This window comes from Saccopteryx leptura, chromosome 2 (genome assembly GCF_036850995.1).
Source record: "Saccopteryx leptura isolate mSacLep1 chromosome 2, mSacLep1_pri_phased_curated, whole genome shotgun sequence".
NCBI lineage: Eukaryota > Metazoa > Chordata > Mammalia > Chiroptera > Emballonuridae > Saccopteryx > Saccopteryx leptura.
Window position 1 is genome coordinate 261,176,109 of NC_089504.1, and position 20,224 is coordinate 261,196,332.

Genomic DNA, 20,224 nt, shown 5'->3' on the forward strand with positions numbered 1-20,224 from the left:
GGAGATGAGGCTTAGAAAGGCTTTGAAATGTGCAACTTTTTCCTTTAGAGGTTCTCTTCGATGAGTAGTGCCCTCTTTCTCTTTACTGGAGACCTCCTTGACCTCAGGGGAAGCTCTGGGCAGGGGGGCCTCCCCGGTCTGCACACTGTGACCAGGACTTGATCACACAAGGCTCTGGGCAAGCCTGGCAGTTAGTTTGACTCTCCAAGAAAAGTGCCAAGGACACCCGGCTGGCAATTATGAAGCCTCTGCAACTGACAGATGATTCTGTCCTTGATACGTGAAGGGCTGGTTATCACACAGCAGAAACCGATAAATTTGGGGCTCTGAGGGGATGGCGCCTACAAGGTCTAGTGTCATTAAAGCTGTGTGTGTGTGTGTGTGTGTGTGTGTGTGTGTGTGTGTGTGTATGAGAGAGAGAGAGAGAGAGAGAGAGAGAGAGAGACAGTATCTATATCATCACTCTTTTAAGCTCATTACAGGATCCTCAAGTCCTATGTTTTGTTCCTTTTCCACGCGGGCACACTCTAGGTCCGTCTTGGTCGTCAGACTCACTTCCTCCCCCTAGTACTGTTCTTATGCACACAAGCTGCTTAGTAACCGATGGACTGGTGGGCAGAGGTGAGTAAGGAAGAGGAGCATGGAGTGTAGGTCTTGGACTCAGAATATTTGTGTCTCCTTTCTGCTCCCTTGTGGAGAGGCCTCCACCAAGCCCCCTTTTCTCTCCCAGCCTCTCCTCTTACAGGTCTCAGATGAATGTAAGAACAGTTAGTAAACAGCAATCAGGATTAGCTCTTACCTTTGCTCAAACAATCATTAATCTGGTTAACCTGATTCTATGCAGGGATGCTATCCACATGCCTCACCCATTTTAAGTTGTTTCCTGACTAGCATTGAGGAATTGCAGGAAATGTTGCTTGCCAGTTCCATGCCAGTTCTGGGGGTGAAACCAAAGGTCGTATCACAGAGCCCAGAGAGGAGAGTGGCAGGCAGGGGGCCGGGCATAACATCTGCCCGGGTTCACATGGGGGCGTGAACTCAGCACAGGAACCTGCTACAGCTCTCTGACCTGCTACTGGGGATGTATTGTTGGAGTAAAAACACCATGCCTTGTCCCAATAAGAGGAGAGAATGAAAGTCATTGATCTAACAGCACCCACACTTACCCCTGCCCTTTAGGTATCCCATCCCAGAAGGTCCTGTCATTTCTTCTGTCCACCACTTTTTTTCTGCTCAGCACAAGAGGTTTTGCATCAAGATGTTATGATTGACAAGAACAAGTAACACTTTCTGTGAATTTTTACCGCTGACACCCTCAGATTTATTCGGGAAAACATCTCCTCAATAGAGTTGGCCAATTAACCACTCAAATGGCTTGAAAACATATTTAATGTCACTGCCTAATCACTTTATTAAATGTCACCGCTCCAACAGGCAAGGATTTCTGCTTTATACCTCCCTCCTCTTATGCTCCACTCGCTTTCTGAAGCACAGAGCTTCCTCCTAAAAATAAAATCTTAATGCCTCTTCCCATCGATCTGTGCCCCTTCTATTTGCATAGAATTTCGGCATTGGGCAGGACCAGAGGGCTCGTCTTACCTCGTAAATCATTTTTCTGATGACCAAAGGGAGACCCCCAGGAGGAAGTGACTTGCTCCCGAGGGCACCAACTTTAAGTGGCAAAGCCCATGTGGTTTTATGGCTCTAAATCATGTCAGTGGTGCAGGGAGGTGTGAATGCTATAGGATTACTGTGTGTAGACCTGGATCTTCCACTGATGTATATGACATGGTACTCCCAGCCTTGGTATTCCCATCTGTCATAGGGGGACAGACAATCTGGGAAATGAGGATTGAATGTGATTTAATTATCTGTGCTCCCTAAGTGGGAAGTTCCCTACAAATGTCAAATGATTTCTACTGGGGTTTTCCGTGACACTTGTTAGTAATATTAACCATTGTGTTCATTACAACTCTGATTTCACACCATCTTCTTCTCTTCTGGCCGCTCACAATAGCTTAGCCATATCCTGAACCCCTCTAACATGTCACCCATCCTCTGCAGTAATTTTCAAAGGGGGGGGGTCTATCTCACTTGCTAAGATTTTGTACACAAGCAGCTGATGCCCCCAATTCCATCTTCTCTATCTTGACACACCGAGCACATATGGACATTGAGATCAACAGGAAGACGCAAGAGTCCCCAGAAGGCATCAGCTGGGTGACCTTCTCTGAGTAGTGGGGATAGGACTCTTACAAGCTCCCCCCATTTGGAAGGCTGCACTGGCTACTTCTCACATGACTTCATCCACAGCGTTTTTCTCTACGGACACAATGGTAACACATTTAAATCACGGCTCTGTGAACAGATTTGGGCTAGTGTACTCACAAAGGAAAACTCAGGGCTTATTTCACTTGGACCTCTGGTCCAAAGCTAATTTATTTTTTGGGTCCATGTAAAACTCCGTCTTAAATTTGGTCTTTCATAAGTGAATCTATAATTTTCTTTTCATCAAAGAGCTAGCCTCACCATCTCTTTAGTCTGCCAACCTGTAATACGGATAACTTTACACAGTCAGCTTTAGGACGTGTGGACGCGTCTTGGGGAAGGTGCTAATTAGTTAGCCTTCCTGATGAATGTTAGCAAGGCCACTAGGAGTCGTGAGGATTTAGACAGTTAAAAATTGCTTGACAGGTCGCTAATAGAAAATTCCTTGTAATATTTGTGGAGTATAAACAGGAAATGGCCAAAAGTGGTTCCCTTAAGGAGCCTAATTTTTACCCAACTGTCAACACAGTGATTATATTTTCCTTTTTTTAAAGGGGAAGGAACATATTCTAGGACTTTCTTTAAAAAGAAAGTTTTGAAACCTCTTTCAAACTTCTCTTTCTTAAAAAGAGATTTTGAGATTTTTTTTTTTAGTCAAAATGTCTGGAGAGCTCAGGACGCCAGTGGGAACAGAAACCACGTGACCCGGGGCCAGGCTTTTCCAAGGAGCCGCTGGTGCCAGATCTGGGCGTTCTCGCTGTGCTCAGCACACTCGGCCCGCAATCAAAACCATTTGATTCTGAAGCTGACATTCCTACCACCAGGCAGGTCCCAGCACAATGTGAGCTCCGAGAAAGCATAATTACAAAAGGAGAACGACAGGAAGCACACATTGGCTTAATACAGCTCTCTTCTTTCCGCGAGCACACAGCCTCTCCACACACTGTCACCTGTCCCTCCCAACCCCCGCGTCACTGCGCAGGGCACCCAGAGGTCCAGTGGCTGGACCCAGGCTACGGGCTGTCACTGGCTCACAGTAATCCCTTGATGAAATGCATGCAATGGATTCTTCACGTGGTTTTGAGGACCGGCTCTGTGTGAGTGTCAGGATTACAAAACAAAGACTTGGCCTCTGATCTAGAGGACTCCATAATCGGGATGGGGGTGGTGGGGGTGTGTGTGGAAGTGATCAGGTTTTGGGGAGAGGCTCAGCACCACTCTGCTCAAGAAATTGCCACCCTGGCTTTGTCTGGTGCGAAGAATAATAGCTCGTCTTCAGGGAGCACGTGGGGAACCCTCCCCAGGCTGCGCCTTATGCAGAATGGGGGAGAGGTAGCGCTGTCTTTTCTATGTCTGTATTATTTTTCTATTGCTGCATAACAGATCACCACCAACTTAATGGCATAAGACAATAAACAACAAATTTACTATCTTGAAGTCACTGTGGGTCAGGTCCTGGTTTGCTGGGTCCACGTCTCAGGGTGTCAGCAGACTGAAATCAAGGTGCCAGCCCAGGAGCCTGACCAGGTGGTGGCACAGTGGATAGAGCATCAGACTGGGACACTGAGGACCCAGGTTCGAAACCCGAGATCGCCAGTTTGAGCGTGGGCTCATCTGGTTTGAGCAAGGCTCACCAGCTTGAGCCCAAGGTCACTGGCTTTAGCAAAGGGTCACTCGGTCTGCTGTAGCTCCCTGGTCAAGGCACATATGAGAAAGCAATCAATGAACAACTAAGGTGCCACAACAAGAATTGATACTTCTCATCTCTCCCTTCCTATCTGTCTGTCCTTATCTGTCCTTCTCTCTGTCTGTCTCTCTCTCTCTGTCTCACACACACACACACACACACACACACACACACACACACACGTGCCAGCCCAGGAAACGGTTCTCACTGGGGCTCAGGGGTCTCTTCTAGGCTCATGTGGCTTTTGGCAGAGTTCATTTTCTTGTGGTCGCATAAACCAGAATTCTCATTTTCTTATTAGCTATTGACTGGGAATTGCTCTCAGCTCCTAAAGTCCCTTGCTGCATGGCCCCCATAGGCTGTTGCAGCGTGACTCTTTCTTTCTTCCAGACCTGTGGGAGATTTGTCTCTCTGAAACTTCATCTACTGTTTAAAAATTCACCTGATTAGGCCAGGCCAGGCCCACCCCAGAATCCTTCCCCATTTCAACTGATGATGGGAGTGGTATCCCATCTTACTCTCGTGTCCTGTCCACACTCACGGGGAGGGGACTATAGAGGGCATGCACTGAAGGGCATGGGAAACTTGGGGGTTGTTTCAGAGTCCTGCCATTTACTGTGTTGTGACTCCCCTCACCCCCACCCCCGCCCGCACACATCCACCTAACTGTATTTGCCACCTTGGCCTGCTGTGTCAGGTGGGCCCAGCCTCCAAGATGAACATTGTTCCCTCCCCTTCATCAGTATGCCTTTCAGAACAATATTTTACAAGAGGAGGTAACCACTAAGGGCAGGGTTTCAGGTAATGTCACGAGTACTAGCTTCTGTATTGTCAATGCTCAGCGCCCAGCACTTAGGAGGCCTTAGTCTATGTATCTTCAATAAATAGATGTAATAAGTGAATGAGTAAATAAGATCTTTGTGGGCATCCTCATCAGATTATATCCTGTGAGAAATGCCTTCCCCCATGTGCAAGGCCGACGCCCCCTCTTTGTTTATATCCCTTTCCCCCCTGATTTAAAAGGAATGCACGCTTATTATAAAACCCTTGGGGATTTTTCTTCCTTCTGTGATTTTATTTTTTATATTTGATTTTTTAATCCATCTAGAACTAATTTTCCAATAGGATGTATAGAAGATTCTATCCCCAACCCAATTAGCCCGTAATGCTTTTTAAAATATATATTAAGTTCTTGTGTATAATAAGCTCTGTTTTTTGAGCAATCTGTTCTATATCATTGATCTGCCCATTCAATTTCTGTGTCGGTATCACCTGTTTTAATTACTGGGATTTTATCATCTCTTTTAAGATGCAGCAGGGCCGGCGTTGCCTCATTCTTCTTTCGGCCCCTCTCTGACCCGGTCCGCTCTGCGTGGGTCTGTCTTGCTGCCTGCTCCAGCTCCCTGGATAGTACAGCACGCTTTGGCAAGGTCTGGATGTGGAGCCAGACTGAGGTTCATTTTCTACCTCTGCATCTTCCTAGCTCAACTCTGCTGAGTCCCGGGAAAACATAAAGGTATAATAATAATCCCGCTACATCTCTTTTACTGTGCGAGTTCACTGGGGCGACTTCTAAGGATCGCTCTGCACATAAAAGGTGTCAGTACCACCTAGCTGGAATGGAGAAGTGACTCTAAGGGTCCAGGCTCTTATGCTTCTGTCCCTCCATCCTATGAGCAGTAGTTGCAACCCTTCTGAGAGCACCCTGCACAGATGCTACGTCTTGGATCTCTCAGACTCAGACCAGTCTTTAGGCTGGGATTATCCAGGGTTAGTAGCACTTGGCCCCAGTCTCTGGGTGGCCTCTTTGGGGCTCACATTGGTTCAAGGGACGACTGGTGGTTTTGTTGAACTGGGGCCACTCCAGAGCGTACTGGGGGTCTCGGGAAGGGGACATGAACCAAATGCTGAAGCCCGCTTTGCCTGTCCTTACAGGACTTTGGGGAGTGCTGGGGAATTGCCACCCCTGGCCTCACCTCCAGGAAGCCTGTCTCTGGGTGTCGGCAGCCACAGATACTCCTGAAAGCCACAACTTTACAGGTGCCGGGGGTCGGCAGTCATTCTAGCACACACCGAGTGGTGCTGGTGGAGGGAGACAGGCAAAGCTCTGCCAGCAAGTCAGAGATTCCGATTGAAGAAATGGGATCTGCTGCAAGAACCCCCATAACAGTGAATCAGTGCCCTGCACCTGACCAGAGGCTTACCCAGGTTACAGTTATCCTCAGATAAGCTTGTGGTAAGTCACAGGAAAGTCAAGACTTCTGTTGGCCAACACCTTCTTTCCTGGCACCTTCCTAACTCAGACAGGACAGGGCATGAACTCATTCACTCCTTCAGGAAGGGTCTCTGAAGCCGTGCTGTGCACTCCCAGGAGCTAGTCTAGGATGCAGCCCTGCCCTCAGGGAGCTTTTATGTTGCTCTGAGAGAGAACTGGACAGGTCTCTTTGTATACACGACCGATCGATCAGCTCTCTGATGATGGTGCTCTGGCAATCTGATTTCCTGCTCTAACTCATCATCCCGCAAGGCCTTTTGTAAAAGGAACCAGATGTCCAAAGTCTCTTAATTTTCAGGAAGAGAAAACTAAGTCCAGAGAAGGGAGGTGGTTTGCCCAAGTCCCCCCACCCCCGCCTCACAGCAACCATGGGACGTCACTGCTTCTCTGCCTACACCTCGCCCCTGAAAATCAGGGCTGCTCTTTGCCTTTGGTTCCAGAGGCAGCACACGGTCTGTGAGGCTCCTACTGAAACATGTGAACATTTCTGAGAGGGGAAGACGAGCAGGTGGTACTGGGTCAGCACTGGATACATGGAGGCAACGTACAACGAAGGTTCAGAGCCAGACCACCTTAGTTTAAAATTCCACTTTCCTCTCTTAAAAGCTTACTTGAACTTAAGTAACTTTTATTCCAAATATTTTCTAAACCTCATCCTTCTTGTCTGTAAACTGCTGGCGGTAGTATTTCCTATAGGATTGTTTTAAGAGTTACATGAAATCTACATCCACACTTAGCTGAATGACCAGAAGGAAGATGTGTCATTAGGCTAAAGGTTCCTAGCATGGGTGCTGCCCAGTGATGTTTGATGCTCACAGGCCCGTGGCGGTAGGGCCAGGGCCTTCCCCTGACATCTCGGTGTGTCCTTTTCTGGTTCCAGGGGCCCTGGAGGAGCGCACGGCAGGGGAGAGTGTGGCGAGAGAATGAAGACACCAACCGCGCGGGAGAAGCATGAGGTGGCAGTGCGGCACGCAGTTTAGAGGGCTCCGGCTGGCGGCGGCCCCGTGGGCAGCCCTGCTGGCACTGGGCTTCCCCGGTTGGGTGTTGGCTGTCTCGGCCACGGCTGCTGCTGTGGTTCCAGAGCAGCATGCGTCCTCGGCCGGCCAGCCGCCCCTGGACTGGCTGCTCACGGACCGGGGCCCCTTCCACCGCGCGCAGGAGTACACTGACTTCGTGGAGCGGTACCGCCAGGGTTTCACCACCAGGTACAGGATCTACAGGTGAGTGGGGACTCCTGGAGCAGACCGAGACGGGGGGGCTTCGTCGGAGCCCACCACGGACAGAAACCACCGTGGGCCGCTGAGCCAGCCGGATGGAGTGCACGCAGACGCACGCACGGGAGGAGCAGGGGGCAGGAAAAATAAGCCTGCCATGTTGGTGTTTAAAAAGAGAAAGAAGAAAACACACATGGGCTGGAAAACCTGCTGATGCCTCCTGGGGAAGTTAGCAAAGGATTTCTATTTATAGGTTGTGCTGCTTATAAATTGAGGACAAATGAGGCGGCATAGAGTCAGCGTGTGGCCATGGGAGGTTCGAGTCAAACGCTGAGGCTGGGGCCAGGTTTTAACTAATGGGTTAGCTACTTTTATGAGTTGTAATTACCCAGACATGCAAATGAAGGCAGGATACTCTGGCTCCTGCTCCCCGGTGGGGCGGGGTCGGGGTGGGGGGAGCGAGCTCTGCAGAGTCAGGGACAAGCCGGCCCTCACCCTTGTCAATGCTGCAGCCTCACCTGGCCTTCCTGGCCTCTCAGGCCGGTCCTCAGCTGCACCAGAGGTAGCCAAAAGTCAGGCAGGAGACCCATCTGGTCCATGCAACAAGGGACAAAGCAGGGACATAATCCCGACTGCTGGACCAGCACTTCCAAAGCAGGAGTCACCTCGAAATCCTCACCTTGGGGCTCCCGTGAGTGCAGCCCGGAATTTAAACGTCTCCTTCGTTGCTCTGCCCACTCGCCCTCTGGTCATTACTCCCTCACCATGCTCTTAGTTTCTAAACAGTCCTGGGAGTGTTGCTGATTTTTTTTTCTCTTATCAAAGACAGTCATTTTCCAATTATGAATTAGCTTCTAATGCAACAAATGAGAGAAAATATGAAAAAATAAAGCACAAAGAGAAACAGAACCAGAAAACCAACTACTCCTTTAGCATCTCGAGGTTGCTGTTGTTAGCCGTGTGGCACGTGCTTGTGTAGTCAGTCCTAGGAACACGCTCAAGTGTTTGGATCTCTTGCTAGATCTAGCACTTTAGTACAATGACTCATTTAATCCTTGCAGCAACTCTATGCTGGAAGAACAATTCTCGGAAATGGCAGTCCAGAGAAGTTAGGGAAATTACCAAAGGACACACAGTAAATGGTGAGCCAGGCTTAGTGCCCAAATAATTGGACCCTAGAATCTGGGTTCTTAAAATAGATTTAGATACTTTTCTATTTCTGAGTCTTTTTTGTTTTGTTTTGTTTTTGTTTTAACTTCTGCAGTAACTATGGCATCTGATTAGGTTAGTACGGGGGTCTCAGAAATAAGATTTTAACCCTTTGAGTATGAATATTCATGTATGTCATTGTGCTCCCTGACCATCCAGAGGACGGTTGTATAACAAAAATTTTTATTTTAAAAATGTGTTAGGCAACATTTTAAAAAGGCAAATGTATGTTCTTCTTGTTTCCATAAATTGGTTATCAAACAAACATGATTTTAAGTTAATAAAACTATAACTGGAACCAATTTCATTTTTTGAAGAAAACAAACAAAACAATTCACTCCTGGGGGTCAGTGAGCATGAAAAAAACTCACTGCTGGTATTCAGCCCTGGAAGATGCCCAAATGGTAAGAGCAGCCATTTATTGCGGCCTGTTTCCTGGCTCATGGTTCCCACGGGCACATGCGGACTAAGGGACACAATCAGATATTTGAGGGGCTGGTACGTCCTGGGGGCACAGGTACACAGAAATGCAGCCCTGCCCCCAGGAGTGCCTGTCCACCTCGTCTGTCAGGCCATGTCCCTTCCAGTGTGCTTGGACCATGTCTGGCCTTGGAAGAGACTGAAGTTCACGCTCTCTGCTTTAGCGACTCTGGCCCTTTGCCGTTCTCCACAGATGGCGGTGGAAATCCACGCATGGCCCCTGGGCAGCACCCGGCCAGCTCAGGCTGTGAGTGGCGGACTTAGCCCCCGCTCAGGTGAGAGCAGGTGACCAAAAGAGCCTAACCTGACTCTCAGCAAATTGATACGAAACTAGACATATTGCCCCCTGCAAAATGTCCATAATGTAAATTCAGGGTGATGCTTCTCTTATCAAAGAATTTATATTTCCATCTGAGAGGGGGGGGGAGAAAGGATGGAAGGAAGGAAGGAAGGAAGGAAGGAAGGAAGGAAGGAAGGAAAGAAGGAAAGAAGGAAAGGAGAAAGAAAGAAAGAAAGAAAGAAAGAAAGAAAGAAAGAAAGAAAGAAAGAAAGAAAGAAAGAAAGAAAGAGAGAGAGAGAGAGAAAGAAAGAAAGAGAGAGAGAGAGAGAGAAAGGGTCTACTCTTAAATGTGTTTAAGCAGCAAATTCCTCCAGTCCAAGAAAATAAGATTGAATTTACCTTAAGTTTTTCAGTTTACCCCCAAATCTTTCAGAAGTACTGTTTTCACCAGAAATATATTTTAAAAAGTATATTGGAATTGAAATGTCAGGCTGGGAACCCCAGCCTCACCATCTACTTCAAAGGGCTGTAGGAACTAGAGGGAATCAACCTTCCGTTTCCTCCTTGGACAGAGTTTTCTTCTCATTGAGACCCAGCCCAGCAGCCACAGAGGGCCTGGTGGCAGCTCCGGGCTAGCCCATGGGGAGGAGGGTCCTTAATCACTTCTGTGCTCTCCGCCATCCTATCAGTCAGTAATGGTTTTCTGATCATCTAATGTGACAACTCTTGCACTGTGCCATTCTGCTTCTCTGGGGTCAGTTATTGCACATGAACCTGTACTTGGGGAAACAGTAACCAGTCATTCTGACAGGCATGCAGCATTCTGATTTGTGACCCTCTTGGTGGGGGACGAAAGAATGGTCACACATGGCTGCTCCAGGAGCATTCTGGGAGTTTTGCCTTTAGTTATTAAGCAAAGTAGTGGGTCCATGAACACTTGTGGTCGGGGGTCTACATTGTCCCTGTGGGAGTTCGCTCTTATCCTCTCCCCTTGCGTCTCTAGCAGCAACACCCTCTGCCCCATTGGAGACCTTGCTTCCTTTGATGAAAGTGAGTCAAAGAAAACTGGTAAAATATACATGGAGGGTCACTCCCATGACCAGAAGGGCATGATATCCAGGAGAGAGAGAGGAAAGGCTTTCAGAATGTATCAGAAATGTTCGTCTACGGCCATACCACCCTGAACGCGCCCAATCTCGTCTGATCTCGGAAGCTAAGCAGGGTCAGGACTGGTTAGTACTTGGATGGGATAAATGTTCTGTGGTGCAAGATTGAGTCTCAAACAGCATTAGTCTCTCATCCAATTCTTTAAGAAAGTGTTAGGTCCATAGAAAACAAATGGTATCCACCTGTGCTCTCTGTATAAGAAAAGAGACGAGCTGTGATGGGGAAGAAGAAGACTTTCCACGGGGCTGGACTGCACCAGGGGAGGGACCCTCGTTCCCTTCCGGCTATGTGAACAGATCAGAACTAGTGCACAGCAAGGTTCCGATATTCAGCTCTGAATCACACACTCTCCTGTTTGAATAACAGCGTGTGCTGTTACTTTGAGGAGATGATGGGACATTCTAGAATAGCTCTGACCTCTCCAAGTTTGTTGCTCTCTCCATTTCAGGTTTGTTTTCATGTAGGCATATGTGCTTCAAAGGGAAGGTTCTCGAGCCAGCAGACCTGGGTTCTAAACCTGCAGCTGCTGCTTATTAGCTGTGTGATGTTTGGGCAAGTTATTTCATTTCTTTGCTCACCAATTTCCTTCTTTGTAAAATCGGGACAAAAATAGGACCCACCTAATAGATAAATGTAAAAGTTAAATTTGTTAGCCGATGTAAAGCACATGGAACAGTGCTCAATAAACACCACCCATCATTATTAGATTGTCTTCAACAAACTTTAGCCATTGCAAGAATGATAGCAAGGCGAGAGCCACAGGTGCTATTGTTGTGATGTCTGCTGAGGGCTCAGCATTCAACAACTTATATAAGAAAGAGAAAAAAAAAATTGCCTTGCTTCTTTTTCAAAGCCTATTAACTTTTCCCCTTCAATCTATCTCTCTGCTGGGAGAGGAACTCAGCTGAAGAATGAATGGATCTTCTCTGGGCACACTCTTCCTGGCCTTGTGGGCTTAACAGAGAGAGCGAGTTGGTTTCCAGCACGGTTTAGACGCAGGGGTCCCCAAACTTTTTACACAGAGGGCCAGTTCACTGTCCCTCAGACTGTTGGAGGGCCGCCACATACAGTGCTCCTCTCACTGACCACCAATGAAAGAGGTGGCCCTTCCAGAAGTGCGGTGGGGGGCCGGATAAATGGCCTCAGGGGGCTGCATGCGGCCCGCGGGCCGTAGTTTGGGGACGCCTGGTTTAGAGTCACCACAGGTAAAGGTCTGTCTCCTAAAGTCAGGGATTGCCAACTGAGAAGGCCTTCCTTAGGATGTCCTGCAGAAGCTGGCCGCTGCCAGCTGCTGGTGCCTAGGGTGACACAAACAACCTGAGGATGGCAGTGTTAGGAGAAGAAAGACAACACGTACTTTTGTTGGGCCTTTCTAAACAGCAGGATGGCTCAACCACCTCATCCAACTTTTGGCAAGCTTTTAAATTTCACTGCCCAACCCCTCAGCATGTCCTCAAGCCCCGTCAGACCAACACCTGAGCAGTCAGCCTACTTTTCAGACGCTGTCTCTTAATAGGCTAGTGGAAAGAGCTATCAGAGTAGAGATCCCATCTCCAATTCCATTTGTGACCCTCTCCCCCGCCCAGTCCCCAGTTCACTCCTACCATAATAAACACTTAGGTGATCAGCCTCTCACGGCAGCCCTCTGAGGCACATGGAGTCTATTAGGGTCCAAGGCAATGAGACAGACTTCCTTGTTCAAGGTCAGAGAGGTAGAGTGTCATAGACAGAAATAGCACTCGGGGCTCCTGACTCGAAGTCTCCTGCTCATTACTCTAGACCACACCACTTCCCTTTGACTGGTAAGTGCATCTTCATCATAACACGCAACCTAATCAGGCACCTAAATTGAGCTGATGCAAATGTAAATATGGTTTCTCGAAACACTCTTAGCAGTAATGCTCCATTCACTCTTTGCTACAAATCAACGTAATGAGCAGTCTGAATTTTTTTTAATTTCTTTTTGTATTAAGGCTTTAATAGAGAGATAATCATGGGATTGGAAAAAATCCAAACCATTATGATGAAATGCTTAAAACTTGGAAAGAATAAATTAAAATTAGGGGAGAAAATTAGAAATCACACAGAACCACGGGTATAATGAGGTGGATATGGGGAAGGCAAGGCTCGGTGAAATTCCAAGGGGTTGACCTTAGTCAATATTCCCTTCATTTCTAGCTGCCTCTTTATCTTTTATTCAGAAAGGAAGGATCTGGGGAAAACAGTGGAAGTCTTTTGGGAAGAAAATAAACCAAAAACTTCCTTAAATAAATATTTTCATTGACCAAAAGAAGGACATTATTTTCTGATCATAGTCTGGGCAAAGTTTGTAAATTTTGAGAACCGAAGTAAAACAAAGCTGAAAACCAAGAGCGTGGAGTGGTACCCACAGGCAGGTGCATCTGGGAACATCAGTAAGGCAAGCAGGGGTGGAGTCGGAGGATGTGATGAACAAGAGCAAAGAGGGCCAGAGACGTGTTCAGCAGGCACCAGTGCAACAACCCTTAGAAAAGAAACTCCGTTTGCAATTCATCGGGATGAGAAATCAGACATGGTGACAGCTTCCATGTAAGGGAAGTGAGAAATAGGGAAGAGCCAGCATTTGACCCAGACTGCTCCAAATGTGGTCTCTGAACCAGCAGCCTCAGCCTTACCTGGAGCCTGTGAAAACTCCAGGCCCCTCGGCTCCACCCCGGACCTGCGCAATCAGGATCCGCATTTTCACAAAAACCCCGGATGAACAGCATGGCATCCAACTTGTGGAGGGTTGTGCTTGGTTCCACAAAGTGTTTGGGGGACCAAGAGGGGAGCAGGAGTGACCAGGGGGGAGGGACTGAAAGCTTAGCGGGAAGGCGGCATCTCCCATGATGCACTGGAGGTAGTGAGAATATTTAGAGAAGATGTTACAAGTGAGCCTGAATCGTAATCAAGGGAGGTTAAATTTAGGAGTTATTAGTGCCAAGGCACATGAACTCATAAGAATAGACCCAGCAGCTGGGAGAACAAGTTAAAAGCAGAAGAGACTGGCGGCGCCGGGCACCAGCCCGCGGGCACCTCTGGGAGCTGGAGAGGCGAGGACGCCGAGAGCAGTGGGAGCGATCACAGGAGGGGCTCCAGAGCCCATGCGCCAGCCCAGCCACTTCTCCCAGACTGACTAACAAGTACCGATTGGGATGACAGCGAACCCTGGGAGAGGCACCGTCTCCAATGAAGAGATCACAATGCACGTAAATAGAGGGCAGCATCGGTTGGCCTGGGCAAGTCCCAGGGATGTACCAGGCATTCATTACAGCTACAGGGTGGAGAATCGGGCTGTTAGCACACAGCCGCAGGGCACTGCTAGAGAAGCCACGGTTCTCGGGTGGTGGGATGTGGGGGGGACAGTAAACTGGCAGGGAAGGAGGGGAAGTCCCCTGGAAAATGACGGTCATCTGACTACATTGATCCATCTCTGGACTTCTCACTGGGCTTATATTTTGACAGCAAGGGAGTCTGTTGTGATGCAAGGAGAAAGGCGCAGGGAACTGAGTAGAGCAAAACAAGTGAAAACGAATGAAAGGCACCGTGGCAGCGATGAGCCTGCCATTCAGGTTACGGGCACAGTGTCTCAGTCCACAAAGTGCTACGTTTACAACCTGCTTTAATCAAGAGTTCTGTGCTGGCTAAATGTATCGTACCTCCAACATACAATATGTCATCTAGACGGTAGACCCAGCATGAACACTTTGCCCAAGGAATTTCATTCCTGGGGTGTCTGGCAGGCGAGCCCCCCCCCCCGGGGAATTGGGCCTTGCAGAGACCTAGCCCCATCTCTGACACGGGAAACACCCCACCTGTGCAATGGCCTACATGACGCTCCTGTTACATGTGAAGGACGGAACGAGAAAGAGCCCTTCCTGCCCTCTTGGAGCGAGAAGAAATAGCACAGAGCGAGCACCTACAGCTCAAAAGCACTAGTCCTTCAACCAGCCTTTCTGAGGGCCGACTATGCACTTCTGCTTCTAGAAGTTTCTGATACTAAACCATGAGCAAGGGGGACACCGTTCTTGATCTGATGAAATTTCCAGGTAAGAACACTTGGAAATCGTGCTAGGTCAGTCGACAAAGACAGGTCAAGGAAGGCTGGAAGACAAGGTGATGTTTGGGTGGAACCCAGGAGGAGGAGTGGGAATCCCCAGGCAGTCGGCTGGGCGACTGGCACTGGTGTGGTAGACGGCCTACCCAAAGTTATGGGGACGAAGGTGCAGTTTAGGAACGGTGCAGCCAGTCCCTCGTGCCTGACGTGGATGTCAGGGTGCATGTGACTGTGCCTTTCCCTCCCTGGCTCCGCCCCACTGTGTCATTTCCACCATTGTTTGTCCCTCAGAATGCCAAAAGGCTCCCTTGAGACACTGGTTTCTTCCAGGGCACAGTTTCCAAAAGGGCACCTGGAGGGGTGTGTCACTTCTGCACTGGGGGCGAGTGCAGAGAAGTGAAAGCAAGTGTGTGTCTGGAGAAGGGAGGACCAAAGGCCGGTCCTTTTCTGTGTGACTATTCCCCAGGGGAGGGGCAGTCAGCTGCGCTGTAAGGTCCTGTAAACCAACTAGTCTGATGGAAAACCCAGCATCATTTATGCTGAATTCAGGGAAAACTTACCACACTGTGTGTTTGCTTGCTTGTCCTCCCACGGGTATTTGTGGAGCTGCTTTTTTTTTTTTTTTTTTTTTGTACAAAGCATTCTGGGCACCATCGCAGGCTATAAGAGATAGAGAAAACAGAGTTTTGCTGATTTCTGGGGATTCAGCAGTCCAGTTTGAGTGACAGCACACACAGCAGAAAACACATCGGCGTGTAGCGTCTCAAGGGCTGCGGAGAGGAGGACATTTTGTTCCATTCTCTATGACTGATGGCTAGTGCTGGCCTTCAGGTGCCATGTCAGAATGAATTCTCAGGATGCCAGGCCCAGGCTCCCCTGGGGACACAGTACTCTCGCCCACATTTCTGCATGTCTTTTGAGGCTGTTGCTGGGTCATCCATCCAGGCTTGAAATAGGACTGCAGAGATGGTGTGCGGAGTATAGATGGAAAATGGGAACGTGCAGGAAGTGAAGAGAGAATGCAGGATGGCCGAGGGGAGAGGGCCTGATTGGTTTTATTTTCCAATGAGATTTAGTGGTGAGATCTTGAGGCAGCCAGGCAGGCAAAAAGAGGATTAATTTTTGCTTTGAAAAATAATTAATGTTATTCATGAATGAACTGCTACTTAGAGACGCGCACATGTGGAAAGGAGTGAGGTAGGCTTCATCGAGAAACTGTCACGACAGACGGCAGGCAGATAGGGACACTAGTGAGTCACATGGTCTCCTTTTTTGTTTTTTTCTTCTCAAGAGAAGAGATTTTTCTGGGTCAGGAAATCTCCATTTTTTTCCTCTCTCTTCAGCTTCTGCCACATTTAACCCACCTCAGGGCTTCCCACATCTCCCACAAAAAAATTATTTCCATCCACAGAGCACTGAGAACCGTGAGTGGCACATAGTGCATTCGTGTACTCGGCACATTTATCGAGCATGCTGGGGACATGGCTGTGGACGAGATAAAGCCTGGGACCCAGGGAGCTCTGCCCCCAAGCAGGACCTCTGGAGCAAGCGACTGGGAATGATCTGAGGTCTATGAGGCAGTCAGCGCGCTCTGTGATGAATGTTTCCCATGCCAGTCGCCCGTCGTCCCCTCCAGGATTGGAAACAGGATTGAGTTCACAGTATCAATGGCTGAGGCCAAGTGGGACAGAATTATTACTATACAGTTGGGCTGGACTGGAGGGTTTGGACCCAGATTCCTACTCTCAAATCCATCCCTGACCCGCATTAAAGTCAACAGGAGCCCGCCATTCCATGGAGCTGACTTGCCTGATCCCAATGATCGGAGAAGGCACGGCTGGTAGTGAGGCTAGGCTACCAGTGAGGAGGAGAAAACCCTCAGAGGGACTGTCCCCTGGAGGACATGGTACCCAAAAGACAAGAGCCCTTTGTGAGCAGGGATCTTGATGCATCAACCTGATACAGCTTTGAAACGTGGACCACAGACAGCAGGCTGCCACCAATCTCCTCCATTTTCCCCTGGGACAGAAGGAGGAAGGGGGCAAAGACAAGAGATGGTTCTGGAAGGGCAAACAAGTTGGCCAACGTTTCTGTTTAACTTGGGGAAAGAAAGCAAACGACTCTCCATTTACTATAAAACATTAATCGTGTAAATAATAGCTAATATATATAAATTGGTCGCTCATCCTCTGCCCAACATTTTATGAAGTGATGTATATATATTCTTATCAAGGGAGATGCTATTTGTACACACACTGCAGATAATGACACAGAGGTTTAGAGAATGTCACACGACTGGTAAGAGGAAGAGCCAGCACTCCACCCATAAAATAGCAAACCTGACCATTAAACTATTACAATTGAATTAACAAAATAACCTGAGCCTAGATTCCTATCAATCTGAGAAAACGGTGTCTCTAGTTGTAACTGCCTGTGTTCTGTCCCTCATACTCCTCTTGGTGGTATTCCAGCAGAACCTGGGGAGGCAGAAGGTGGGCCTCAAGGGGCCAGAAGGTGGCTTGTCCCATGCAAAGGTCCTGTGGTCCTCTGTTTCCACCAGCGTCCTCCACCTGCATTTGGTCTCTGGGGAACCCTTTGTGGGAGGAAGCTACAGATGCATCCTCCTGAAGCAACTCGCACCTCCACCCCCAGCAAATGCTATTGGCTTTGCATTGTCTCTGTATTTCTATAAGGTGTAGCGTAAATTGAATTTGTGTAAATTGAATCCTCTACTGGAGGGACACTTCATGCCATTTCTGAAGCATGGTATTTTACTTTTTTGCTTGGCAATGGCTTATAAAAACTTGGTGTTAAATCGGTCTCTAGCTCTTGCCTTGAGAAGCAGATATCTACTTATCTGTAAACACCAATACCTACTCGGAAGGGACTTCTATTCCAAGAGATATTTCCACAAAGCCAGAAGAAACCTTTGGCGCTGCAGATAACCTCTGCTTGTTGGGCTACTCTGTAAATTTGGAGTTTCTTCTAGAGACAAGATTGATAGGTCCTCTGGGTCACTCCACTTGCCCTCTGCGTGCACCATGCACTGTGGAGTCGGATGAAACCATGAAAATGAGCTAGCGCTGGATCCCCGAGTCAGCAGTAGGATTTGTAGGTGTGAGCATGGGCACACTGGGGCTCGTACACCAGGACAGGGCTAGGGGACGATGCAGTAACCCAGCAGAGCGTCCTCTTCCTGCTGCGTTTTCCCCTCTGCACCTGATTCTCCCGCCGTGCCAGGCGCTCCCCTGAGCCTGGAAAAGCGCTGCTTTCTCCCTTTGCCTGCAAGAGCGCACAAGCTCTGGGAGTCAGAATGAGTCACTGCGAGAGTGTCACTGGCCCCGGTGGGAGGAAAAGGAGTTTGCCAGAACCGGCACTGCTCTGAACCCTCACTCTCCTGGCGTGCTAGAGAGTCTGGGCCTTACCTGGGGACATGCTAGTGACGGAGGAGGGACAGAAAGTAAGGCTCTTAGGAGTGTGAGTCCCCCTGGATCTGCAGAGGCATGGAAACACCTAATGATCTCTCGACCGGAGTACCACAGTTGGTTTACTAGTAACAGAGGTAAACTTGAGTGTAGTGAGCCAACCTCTTGCACAGCTGGTTTTATACATGTTCTAACTAATGAGTTTGAAAGAGACAGCATGGGGAAAAAGGCCGGCTGTGCCAGTCCCTGGGTGTCAGCCACAGACAGACAGAAGCTCACGCTCAAATGAGATGTGAGAGGAAAAGTGGGCTCTAGGAGCTGCTAACACATTCTTTCGTCTTCTGTGACCTCTAAGTAGGGTGGTGTCTATCTGGGTGCCTGAAGGCCAGGAGACTATCTATACCTGGGAACTGGAGATAGTGGCTGGGCTGGGATAAGAGCCAAAGCCACACAGACAGTGTGGTGTCCAACAACATCGGTGACAGACAGGACCTAGTGATGCTTGATGCGTGAATCTGTGAATCAAAAGGAAACTCCGAAATCAGCCATTTCCTACCCAAGGCAGACAACCACCCTATAAACCCCCAAGCTGGCCAACAGCCTGGACTTGAGCAGTTCCATTCCTGTGTGTTCATGAAGCCAGTTTCCATTCAACACCCTCGAACACTCTCAGGAGCTTTCTGACATTGAGGCTCAGCCTTTGGTCCCAGAATTCCACGGTTGGCCCTGACTCTGCATTCTCTTGTTCTCTGGAGTGAGTCTGAGCACCTCTTCCTCACAGCACGACCCTAGACTCTCTCTGAGGACAGGTGGCCTCCTCCCCGAGCCTCAGACTTCTCAGCATGCTGTAACTGCCCTCCAGAAGTTCCGTCCTCTCTGCCTCCTCTCAGTCTCCCCGTCAAGCTGTCCTTGTTGCTTTTTCTAATCTCTCCCATTTTCATCTTTCTCCATAAGGAAAATATGAAAAATTTGTTTGGACATAAGATTTTTTTTTTTCCCTGAACCAATTCTGGCTCCCAGGGAGCAAGCTTGCTCACGATTTTTGTCACTGGTCTGGACTTTCTTGAATCAGGCCTTTTCCTTTCCACAGACTTCTTTACGTTCCTGCGTTCCACGCCATTCTTGAAGGGTAGCGACGGTTACACCAGGTCACAGGCGCACCTCAGGAAGAGTGTGACTCTCCTTTGGAACCGAAATATCAGTGCTTTAAGAAAAGTTGGGAATCACTGCCGGGCTTATGGTGAAAGGACAGGTTTTCCATTCAAGTTAAATGTAGGGGAAAAAATGTTAACTTTTCCCTGGGCTTCTGAAAGAAGTGCAGCTACCTCCTACATGATTTGATTTCGTACGGCTGGACTCAGTGTCTGCGGTGAAGTCATAGCCCAAACGGCGCTCGTCACACTTCCTGCTACACCAGTTGTGTCTTCTGTGTCCTTGGCCATGCTCCCCGGAGTGACCAGCCATGGGGCTGCTGGAGCTCCCTCCTCCCTCTTCCTGATCCACCAAGGGGAGTTGTGCCGTGGACCAGCGCAGCTTGTAATTCTGGGTCTTGAGTGAGAACGGTGCGGAATTAAGAAAACAGACTCATTGAGAAAAAAGGATGGGATCGGGAGGCCTCTTCAATGCTGATGGCAATATCCGAGCGCCCCATAGCCCCAGTTTGCTTTATTATATAGCCATATGCAAATCAAGGAAGTCCTTGATACAAAGTTACACATCTGAGGCAAAAATAGGACTCTCCCAAGGCATAAACAGGAATCCCCCTACCATGCATAAGTGAAATCAACCAACATTTGAACAAACAAAGAGTAAGAGGAAGGGCATGTAAATTGCTTCCAGCAACTTAAGGAAGCAAGTGAAGTGGGTGCAAATACTCAGCATCATAGCCAATATGGAGGTGGAAGGGTGAGAACTTAGCCTTTTGCTAAGCCTCAAATCTACAAAGGCTTTTAGCCATTTACAGTCTACAACAGAGTTGTATGGCTTCGACCTCAGAATCCAGTCCCTTCTCTCTCCTCCTGGCTTCATCAGTTACCACTTGGATGTCTCTCTCTTCTCGAATCCAACCTATCTGAAGTCTTCTGTTGGTCTCCTGGTGCCCAAATCCATTTATTTATTTATTTTTAGAATGTAAGTCCCTTTCA

At 48.5% G+C, this 20,224-nt stretch overlaps 1 protein-coding gene across 1 annotated transcript in view; it reads left to right on the forward strand.

Moving 5' to 3' along the window:
• BRINP2 (BMP/retinoic acid inducible neural specific 2) overlaps positions 1–20,224 on the forward strand; it is a 98,737-nt gene that overhangs the window by 39,575 nt on the left and 38,938 nt on the right. The window contains exon 2 of the mRNA XM_066361605.1: positions 7,111–7,450. Within this exon, the coding sequence (XP_066217702.1) occupies positions 7,182–7,450 (269 nt within the window). The 5' untranslated portion in view covers positions 7,111–7,181. The remainder of the gene's footprint in view (positions 1–7,110; positions 7,451–20,224) is intronic.